The sequence below is a fragment of the Pelophylax lessonae genome (assembly GCF_965119305.1).
Source record: "Pelophylax lessonae genome assembly, chromosome: 5".
NCBI lineage: Eukaryota > Metazoa > Chordata > Amphibia > Anura > Ranidae > Pelophylax > Pelophylax lessonae.
This window is the reverse complement of record NC_138772.1, coordinates 456,084,647-456,096,388: the sequence shown is the minus strand read 5'-3', so window position 1 is coordinate 456,096,388 and position 11,742 is coordinate 456,084,647. Positions and strand designations below refer to the sequence as shown.

Below are 11,742 nucleotides of genomic sequence, written 5' to 3'. Positions count from 1 at the left end.
TTCACACATCTAGCTTGCCCTTTTTTAATTTACTTATTGTAATGGAGTTGGCCAAGTCAGCAAATAGTCACATTGACTCTTGCAATACCCCAGACCTACATGCCTGAAGTTTTCAGGGATACATGATGTGGATATCCCATATGTCTGTAGGTGGCTGAAGCTACATCACTCTTGTCTAGGCTGGGGGAAGGGGAACAGACGAAAATAGGTACTTAGTAAAAAGAAAAAATCTTTGCTATTCCTTGATTGTCTTTAATATTAACAGGGAGAAGGCAAATTAATAAAGTTGACAAACTGGTGAAAGGTCAGCTCCAAGGTCCAGACTGGTCAGGTTCTACCAATAATATAGATACGAAAGTCTGAATTCTACAAAAACCACTCTGGACAATATACTTTCCAGGAAAAAGGTGTTTGGCTGGATTCACACTGTTGTGGTTGATTAATATGCACTATGCTGCATGTTAAGGTGTGTTTCTTTAGGGCAGCCCATTCATTTAAATGGCTGTCTAAGCCACCAAAAGAAACTGGTGTATGAATTTTTAAATGTTGCACTAAGGAAGACTATTAAGCTAAGAAAGAAATATAATGTTTACAATATGGACATCCACTCTTCACTATCTTTTGCTCTAAATGAGAATCATCTGATTTACATTATACATAAACTGAAACTCAGCCTACTACAATAAATTATTGGACAAAGTTATATTTTATAAGGAATTACATAAAGAAAAAAATATTATTAAAAAAATAGTCCTGATATGAAAAGTCTTCTGTTCACAGTGTTACGGAAAATATTTCCCTGATGCTTGCCCTGATTGGAGAACAAAAATTTGTCACATAGTTCTGCGTCCATAATGTAAAAATAATGTCGTTTAAAATGTAAACGATTTATTACATTTGAAAGGTTCACCTTTCACTTTCTGGGTTTTCCTACAAACTGTTGTATCTGCAACATTAGGCCATGCATTTTCTCCATCCAGTACTCTGTGTTGTCTTGCAATTGAGTAGAATGCTCTTCCACGCACTGTGTGCAACATGATTTGTCTAATGAATCTTTAAGTACTAACTCTTCTGATTCCCCATTCACTATTCCCTTTTGGGAGAGAATCTGAAGCTGCGTATGAGATCCTGTGGTTAGAGGTGGCACAATGTTGTGGCTACAGGATACAGCATTTAGAGTCTTTTTTTGGAGGCAATCTTTCTGTTCTTGTATTACTTTCAGATGAGCGAAAAGATTAGAGAGAGTCTGATTGCAGGTTTCTAAATGACGTTCATACTGTTGACATCTCAGTTTTCCATCTTCCAACTGCTGCTGCAAACATCCATTTTCTTGGCCTAATTCATTTAGCTGGGTAAGAGGAAAGGAGAATGATTATCTGGTTCACCTTAACATTTTATTGGATATAGAACACTTGTTTTAATATTGTAGGCTTGAAACAAGAAAGCAGTTTGTCCTTCTTATACTATATTGATTGAATTTATCTGCAGTTAGAATATTCTTTTTTTATTCCTTTTTAAAATATGAAAGAAAAAAACTGCAATGAGCACTATCCCCATCAAAGAATCATAATCAAGGCAAGGGACCATAGAGTTACAAATAAAAAATAATCGTTATTATAGTGTTATAGATAATCAAATATTTGGTATTTGTTAAAAGCAAAATAAATAAATAAATAAATCAGGAACTACTAAATAGCAAAACAGTGAAAAAGGACTATGAAAAAAGGGTACAAAAGTTGGTAATCGTGGGTGTAAAACTGTGTTGCCATATCCATACATTGGAAACTAATATTGAATTCTGAATTCTCAATATATCTAAATTTTAAAGACTAAGTCCAGCTTTTGCAAAAAAATATACATATACTGTATATTTACAGAGAATAAAAATGCATTTATTATCATTTATTTGTTTATTTTATTGCAAATGAGCATTGTAACTGTGATCAGTGTATCCCAGGTGCAATATCAGGCCCTGGAATACTCTTCCTCCTGCTTCTTGTCTGTACTGAGATACAGACTTTCCTCCAGAAAGATTGAGTAAGTGTCAATCGACTATGAGTGTGGTAGTCACTGCACTTGTGCTCCAATAAGAACTACAAGGCCCTCTGCTAAGGTTGTAGTTGATTCATTTACAGATTTCTGTGAATGAATGATGTGACTGTGCAGAAGGAAGAAGAATCCAGAATGCTGTCAGAGGAGGAACCATTTATGTGGTGGAGGGGGTCTGCTTGGCACAATATTACCCCCTAAATATGGTTGTAACATGTCCTCAAGGTGTAATTAGCCTTTAAAGCCCACCTCTGAGCAAAAAAAGGTGGTTGAGGGGAGGGGGTATGTGGGGCAGATGGGAGCCCGAAGAGTGACTTTAAAGAATTTCTAAACCCAACATTTCATATTCCTGCTATACCATGTATTTGTATGAAAAAGTATCCTGTTCGCTTTGTATAGCTTATTTTGTATAAAAAAAGAAGCTATGATGATGATAATGATATATATATATATATATACATACAGTATCTCACAAAAATGAGTACACCACTCACATTTATGTCAATATTTTATTATATCTTTTGGGCCCAAAGTGTCAATATTTTGTGTGGCCACCAATATTTTCCAGCACTGCCTTAACCCTCTTGGGTATGGAGTTAACCAGAGCTTCACAGGTTGCCACTGGAGTCCTCTTCCACTCCCCCATGACGACATCACGAAGCTGGTGGATGCCAGAGACCTGCACTCCTCCACCTTCCCTTTGAGGATGCCCCACAGATGCTCAAAAGGGTTTAGGTTTGGAGACATGATTGGCCAGTCCATCGCCTTTACCCTCAGCTTCTTTAGCAAGGCAGTGGTCATCTTTGAGGTATGATTGGAATAGTTATCATGTTGGAATACTGCCCTGCAGCCCAGTCTTAAAAGGGAAGGGAATCATGCTCTGCTTCAGTATGTCACAGTACATGTTGGCATTCATGGTTCCCTCAATGAACTGTAGCTCCCCAGTGTCGGCAGCACTCATGCAGTCCCAGACCATGACACTCCCACCACCATGCTTGACTGTAGGCAAGACACACTTGTCTTTGTAATCCTCACCTGGTTGCTGGCACCCACGCTTGACACCATCTGAACCAAATACATTTATCTTGGTCTCATCAGACCACAGGACATGGTTCCAGTAATCCATGTCCTTAGTCTGCTTGTCTTCAGCAAACTGTTTGCAGGCTTTCTTGTACAACATCTTTAGAAGAGGCTTCTGTCTGGGATGACAGTCATGCAGACCAATTTGATGCAGTGTGCTGTGTATGGTCTGAACACTGACAGGCTGACCCCCACCCCTTTAACCTCTGCAGCAATGCTGGCAGCAATCAAACATCTATTTCCCAAAGACAACCTCTGGATATGATGCTGAGCACGTGCACTCAACTTCTTTGGTCGACCATGGCGAAGCCTATTCTGAATGGTACCTGTCCTGTTAAACCTCTGTATGGTCATGGCCACCATGCTGCAGCTCAGTTTCAGGGTCTTGGCAATCTTCTTATAGCCTAGGTCATGTAGAGCAACAATTCTTTTTTTCAGATACTCAAAGAGTTCTTTGCCATGGGGTGCCATGTTGAACTTCCAGTGACCAGTATGAGAGAGTGAGAGTGATAACACCAAACTTAACACACCTGCTTCCTAATTCACACCTGAGACCTTGTAACACTAACGAATCACAAGGGAAAATGGCTAAATGGGCCCCATTTGGACATTTTCACTTAGGAGTGTATTCACTTTTGTTGCCAGTGGTTTAGACATTAATGGCGGTGTGTTGAGTTATTTTGAGGGGACAGAAAATTTACACTGTTATACAAGTTGTACACTCACTTTTTTACATTGTAGCAAAGTGTAATTTCTTCAGTGTTGTCACATGAAAAGATATAATAAAATACTTACAAAAATGTGAGGGGTGTATTCACTTTTGTGAGATACTGTATATACTGTATATATATATATATATATATATATATATATATATATATGTTGTTTTACGAGGTGAAGGTTTACATATACAAGGACAAGGAAGGTTTACATGTTCAAGGACTTCTACTATCTACTGACGATAACTTCCTCTGTGCTTCTTATATCAAACTCTTCCTGGCTATACCATCTATTTTCATCTCATTATATGAAACTCTTCCTCTTCAATGTATCAAACATTTACTCCTGATATGAAAGTACCCCCTGTTCATAGCCATATCGGTCTTCACAGCCTCAATGGGGCTTAGAAAAAAGGTACTTCCAGTAAGGTACAACCTCAGCTACTTTGCATCTTAATGCCTAGAGGTTATTAATGCCTAGATGCCCAGGCTAAATTTAGCAGTGATTGCATGTGTCATTTAACCACTTAAGCCCCGGAAGATTTTACCCCCTTCCTGACAAGGGGGTATTTTGTGATTCGGCACTGCATGACTTTAACAGACAATTGCGCGGTCGTGCGACGCTGTACCTAAACGAATTTTAAACAAAAAAAGAGCGTAAATTTTGCAAAAATAACAATATTTTTCACATTTTTTTATATGAAATTCCCCCAAAAAAATGTAAAAATCTAAATTTTTTTACATTTTCGGCCAATTTGTTTTATGTTACATATGTTTGGTAAAAAAAATCGCAAAAAGCGTATTTTTATTGGTTTGCGCAAAAGTTATTGCGTTTACTAACAAAGGGAAAGATTTTTGTCATTTTTGTTTTTATTTAACGCGTAATGGCGGCGATCTGCGATTTTTTTTGCGGTACTGCGACATTGTGGCGGACAGATCGGACCCTTGACTGACATTTTTGACACTTTTGGGGTTACCAGTGACATTTCTACAGTAATCAGTGCTATACATATGCACTGTTACTGTAAAAATACACTGGTAGTGAAGGGGTTAACTTTATTTGAGAGGGAGGGGCTGTGTGTGTCCCTAGGGGCGTGATTCTTACTGTGATTGGCTGTGGCTTGAGGTGTAAGGACACTGATCAATGGTTCTACATAGTAGATCCGTGTGATCAGTGTTTTTACACCGAGGAGAATGACAGGCAGCTTGTTTACACAAGCCGCCTGACTTTCTCCCATTCCCCCGAAGATCGCCGAGTGACCGGCGGACATCGGGTCCGCCGGTCACACGCACGGGGGGGTCCGTGACCGCGCGCTCGCTCCCCAGACCCTCCCAGGCTAGTGACGTTAATTAACGTCACTCTGCCTGGCCGGGGCTGACCGCCGCAGTAAATTTACTTGCGGCAGTCGGCAAGCGGTTAAACATTTTCTGTCTACCATACCAACCATTTTCTCTTGTATATAAAAAGCTTTAAAAGCAGCACTGAGGGGCTAATTATTATTTATTTCCCGCTCGACATAAGATTCACAACTGCTGCAGTTAGGTCAGTCAGGGTCACAGAGGTGTTGAGGGTCTGGACTGTCTGGGTTAGGGAGAAGGCCTGCATACCAGTCTCTTCAGGTCCACATTATCTACAATGAACAAGCATACAGAATATGCATTCGATCTTTTGGCAGCAAAAAAAAGTTACTCTGTGGAGCCTGCTGTAGTGTGAACAAACACTAGTTACTTACTAATGCTAATGAAACCAATGTTCTATTTTATTCTAGGTTTTCTACTTTGCCTTTTCAAAGCTAGGAACCCTTTAAAAAGTACCTGGCGCCAGGCTTTGGCCTTTCCATGATGGACAGGCTTCCATTGCTTTACCTAAGCTGCTTTTTTCTTAACTTCAAAAATGGTAAACTATGCTGAAGTAGAAAAGTGCCTATACAGTACATAGAACCCTATCTTACAGAGTTTGAAAACACTAATACTATAAATATGTATGCCATACAGCTTGTATTTGTCTGTTCATTTGCTAAATCTTACATGAGATCATGCCAACTATATGCCTATAGTGACCCTGGTGGGAACTGAAATCAGGACCTTAGCACTGTGAGGCAAATTAGTTGATAAACTAGCCAGTATGTTGCCCGGTACAAGTTTACGTCATTTACTATTACAAAGTAGTATGTATGAGCAGCGTGTTTCTAGGTGTATTTAAATATATAAATACATTTTTACCCATAAGTACCTATACAATTTTAGCATACAATAAAAAAATTAAATTCAACTTTATATGAGATTTTTTCTTTAAACCATAAAGAAATCTTTTACAGACAAATGAACTTAGATATCGCCTGCCTTTGCTGTATGATTTGATAATGTTAGAGTTTTTTAAATGGTTGTAATAATCATAGGGAGAAGTAAAGATTAGTCATTAGCTATAACTGAAATGCTGTATTTAGCAATTTGAGTGTTAATTAAAAGATCATTCCCTGGTTTTAAAATGATAAAATACAAGTCATCGAAATTCATCTGTGGAATAATGGACAATAATGTGTAGTTCATAAAGCTTTCTAGGTATTTGACATGATTAGTGTGCTAGATTTTAATACTTTCCTTTCCCTTTTCAGAAACTTTAAAATAGTCATAATTGGAATCAAGTTTAGTGTCACTTATCTTTATGTAGAATTAAAACAAAATCTATTCATCTTTGGAAGACAATTTCCACTTTCATTTATCACTTTCCAATGGCCATTCTGGTTCAGGAATGACTGTAAATTCACACATTAATAGCTCACACTTTATACATAGTTCTAGAGAAGCTCTGTCCTTCCTGGCACCGTAAAAAAAAAACCCTATATTTATTTGTATTTTTACTGTTTACCTTGCAAAATAATATCTAGCCAAACTGTTAAAATGAATGCACAGATTGCTTACTTTAATTAACCCCTTGCTTACTGGGCACTTATACCCCATTCCTGCCCAGGCCAACTTTCAGCGCTGTCATAGTTTAAATGACAATTGCGCGCTCATGCAACACTGTACCCATATGACATTGCTATATTTTTTTTTCCACACAAAAAGAGCTTTCATTTGGTGGTATTTAATCACCATTGGGGTTTTTTTTTTTTTTTTTTTGCTAAACCGAAAAGACTGAAATTTTGTGGAAAAAAAAAAGTTTTTCACATCTTTTAAAATTTTGCAAACAGGTAATTTTTCACCTTCACTGATGTGCACAGATGAGGAGGCACTGATGGGCACTGATAGGCTGCACTGATGGGCACTGATAAGGCGGCATTTGTGGGTACTGATCAGGAGGCACTGATGAGGCTGCACTGATGGGTGGCACTGATGGGGACTGAAAGGTGTCACTGGTAGGCAGCACTTATAAGTGACCCTGATAGGTTGCACTAATGGGCACTGATTAGCAGTACTGATGAGCACTGATTAGTGAGACTGCAGGGCACTGATTAGTGGCACTGGAGTGCACTTTGTGGGACCGATGCCGGCCTTCTTTTCTTCATACTGATAGCGTGAGGAAAAAAATAAGCCAATAACCGGCTTCTGTCTATTTCCATGATCAGCTGTCATTGGCTGACAGCTGTTCACATGGTAAAGGGTTCACTGTGATTGGCCATTTTCCCGATCAGTCCCAAGAACTCGGCTGGAGCACGCGGGCAGGGTGAGAACAGGAGGAAGTCTATGTACGTCCTACTGGCATTTTAGGCCCAAGCTGTAGCCATCTTTCGGGTATAGTGTGGGCACCAAATGGTTAATATTTTCAGGAAAAAAGCACCTTTTTTGGCCGGATAACATATATACTACATATAAATACATAGGAACTTCACTCTCTCATATATACTTGTTTTAACCTTTTGTTTTACATTTTTTTAGTTAATTTCTGATTTTCTTGCCTAGGCAAATGATGTCATACATCCCAAGAGTCTTCAGGAGGGGAGGAGGGGCTTTCATGCTTAAGCTAAGGGCAGATAGATTAGAGCAAACACATATCTGAATTCCACTTCACATCTAAATACACAGAGTTTCCCATTTACATCTGCATCCACAGAGCTTCTTATTTACATCTGAATCTAGAGTTCTGCTTTACATCTGAATATGCAGAGTTTACCCTTTACATCTGAACTTGCAGAGTTCTCCTTTACATCTAATTCCACAGAGTTCCCTTTACATCTGAACTCACAGAGTTTGATTTAGGAAGAACAGTGAGAACTCTGATGTAAGAGGAAACACTGCAGACTCTGGTGTAAAGGGTAACTCTGATAAAAGTGGGTCCCTGGTAACCGGAGTCCCCGCTTACATCATGGCTCCCAGCATTCCCCTTTAATCAGGGTTCTCAGAGCTCCTGTTACTTTAAAGTCTGCAAAATTTCCACTTGCACTGTAAGGGCCCTTTCATACGGGCAGACCGATCAGACCACCCATGGTCCTCTATGTCTCTATGCGGAGGCAGATATAAACGGACATATGTCATTTACACCCACCTGCAACCGATCCCAAAAAAACATATGTATGAGAATCCATTCCCCATCTGCCTGGCAGGTCGGATGACAGTCAGATGTAAATGGACAGGCATAGAGAACCAAGGGCTGTGTCCTTGTCCACTCTGCACAAGTGGAGCAGACACAGACCTGTCATCTGCCTGCTCAGCAGGGATCAGCAGAAGCCATGCTGAGCAGGTGGAGTCTGCCCATGTGAAAGGGCTCTAATGGGGAGCTCTGTGGACTGTAATGTAAAGGGGGACTTTAAAGTAAGGGGTGCTCTGGGAACCCTGATGTAAGGGGGTCTCTGCTCACCAAAGGCCCCAGTTACATCAGAGTCCCCCTTTACATTACAGTCCACAGAGCTCTCCCTTACATTAGTGTGCTCAGAGGCTGGTAAAAGAAGGGAGGGAGGGGGGACACTTCACTCACTATGGATGGAGGCTTGGGCTGCACATTTCCTCCACTATCTAGTGGCTGGCTGTTGGACTGTCCTGCCCACTCATCCCCTTTGTGAAGCACAGCACTGTTGGAGATTAGAATGGGGAATTACAATCACACAGATCCCTGTGCTGTAAATAGCGATTAGCAGGTATACAGTCAAAATCACTGTGAAAACTGTGAATTCAACTATATAAGAGATTTATTCTATACACTATATTGATATTGATATGATCTATGACCAATTAGAATTCTGAGCTTTAGTCACAATGAAATGCTCAATGGCATTATCTGAAGCAATGAAAAATATACATGAGCTGAAAAAGTTTTTGATAAGATTTTGATCTAATCGAACATTTATTGGCAATAATTGTAGTTATTCTGCTAGTTATTTACTATAATGGTCCATATGTTTTCAATATTTTTCACACCATTAACCTTAACCAATTATTACTATACTGCACCAACTGTTACAAAACAGTTCAAGACAAGAGAGTTAGGAGGGCCCTTGCTCACGAGAGCCACTTCTGATTCTTCTAGAACCACTAAAGTGGACATTACCGATAAGCACCAACTGCTACAAACCTGTGGGTTATTGTTAGTGGTCCCAAACGTCTCTATTCCCCTGTTCATGTAACTGCCTCAGTCCTTCACTTCCAAGTTGGAGTCAGAAATGTAATTACACCGTACTTACTGTATAACTAGCATCCCCTGTACTACTTTAGGTATAGGAAGAAATTACAATTCTGTTGATTTAACGAACAAGCTTATTATGTCTTTTTTAGAAGACCAACACAGGGGATGCCATAGATTTAATTTTCTTAAAAACCTAACTTGGCAAACATGTTTACAGACACTTGCCACTTATCTTAATAACAAATAAATTTTTTAAATACATTTGCCCATTTTTAATGCTGGGGTTTCAATTTAAGAGAATGTGGCTGCAGTAAGATCAGCCACTTCACATACACTCTATCACAATGTTGTGTGGTCATTGCTCCGGTTCCTTAGATAATGATCTATATTATCTTGTAAAGCTTTATACAGCAATTACCACCTCATTAGTGAGCTGCAGGCAACATCAGGAAAGCTGCAATTCCATTTCTTTTTGAAAAAGAATAAAATGCCACATAAATCCTGATAGCCACACATCTGAAATCTCTCTTAAGATTCAACAGCAAAGATTGACAAGTGCTGTAGGAAACAGAGTGCCTTCCTGAGCCGTGCGCTTTCAGATGTTCAGTCCTATTGTTGCTTACATTAAGCCTCTAATGATCACATAAACTGTTTTATGTCTAAAAACAATAATGCGTGCTATTAAGTACCGCAAGGCTGGTCTGCAAGCAGCTGGGGTAATTATAGCTTGCTATCAATGAGACAGTAAATATCAGCGACCTTCTTTTTGCTAGCGTTGAGCATGCCGATTATGCAGGGACAATTTAGTTTGCAGTGGCATGGCCATTTTCCAACTATTAGCAGGAAATGAAATGAGATATTTCATTATTATTTAGTATGAAAATTCAGTGGAGAAGTTTCTGAAAATGTCCTCTGAATTTATACTTGAGTTACTACACTCATTATTTCAAACATCTTGGTCTGAATCAATATCAGTAATGATTCATTCTTTTGATTAAGAAGTGACTCCATCTGTAGATGTCAGATAATTACCAAGATGACCCATAATGAGAACATTTCACAACTCTCTGACTTAACTTTCTTATTCCCTCAACAGCATAATGACTTCCTGAAAGAGCTTTTTATAGTGTGCCTATGCTCCTGGGGTTTCTTTTCATGATCAGCCACTATCAATGTGACTTGCGCATTTTTTGTTCCTTTCCTTGAAAAAAATAAAATAAAATAAATAAAATGACCTTATGTACAAAAAAAAAAAACAATTTGTGTACTGCCAAAGATAAAATGGCATCATTAGATGTGCTAAGTCCTGAAATTTACTTATGGATCTTATAAACCAAAATATGTGTATTAAAACAAGACAGCATGCAGTATTAAATTATGACACAGAATGTGCTTTGTTATTCAGTTAAGGACTCAAAGGGGAATTAATTTCTGTTTTATTATATCAAATATTGAAATAAGAAATGTAAGATATTCTTTTGATCTATACACTAGAGGATATGGAATTTAAAAAGTTTGTGAAAAGAAATCTAAACTTTTGCTGACAGGTTAGCATAAACCATGAAATTTATTGCTGCTGCAGTGTACAGAGGGCGCTTTGTAGCTGTCAGATGTGTTACTATATCTCGGCATAGTAGTGCACTGTTTTAGGTGAATAATGACAGTGTATGGAGCTAGATTTCTCCGTTTTTTTACACCAAATGACTTGCAGTTCAAATCATTTGTTTCTCATCTATACACTACCTGGCATACTTATGTGGTTATTTAACAAGGCAACGCAAAGAGCACATATCATGTGTGAAGTGCAGAAAACCACAGAAACCAGATACATTTTTTATTAGAACAATTAAAGATGATTTCTGATGGCTGGTTTTGGATTGCTACAACCTGAACTCTGCCTCTGTTAAATGCACCCGTATGTGACTATTAAATCGGCGATTTGCAGTCACTGTGGAACTTGACTACAGCAAGAAATTCATGGATATGGATTTCCAAACAGGTAGCCTTATGCCAATTCAAAAATGGGTGAGTGTTTGGTGGAAAAAAGCGGAAGAGTTTTCACCAGTGATCAAAGTTAATAGCAGTTCATGTGGCTGATTTGGAGGACATGGGATGTTGCCTAAGAATTGAAACATTTTGTTAATTGAAAAAAAAATAAAAAATGATGGGGTTGTTGCAGACTTTGAACACTTCCAAGTATAGGAATGCCCAAGCCCCTGCAGCACGCTGTATTCTTTTTCACCCGCTCATATGTTACTACAGCAAATACAAGCTGGCGGAAGAAAACACAATGCGTGGCAGAGGAGCAGGTATTCAACAGTTTGACATAGCTGT

The 11,742-nt window shown here is 38.8% G+C and overlaps 1 protein-coding gene across 1 annotated transcript in view; it reads right to left on the bottom strand.

Moving 5' to 3' along the window:
- Positions 1-886: 886 nt before the first annotated feature.
- The window catches only part of LOC309555379 (uncharacterized protein), a 654,339-nt gene continuing 643,483 nt past the window's right edge, over positions 887-11,742 (bottom strand). Inside the window, exon 26 of the mRNA XM_082257367.1 lies at positions 887-1,348. Within this exon, the coding sequence (XP_082113493.1) occupies positions 914-1,348 (435 nt within the window). The 3' untranslated portion in view covers positions 887-913. The remainder of the gene's footprint in view (positions 1,349-11,742) is intronic.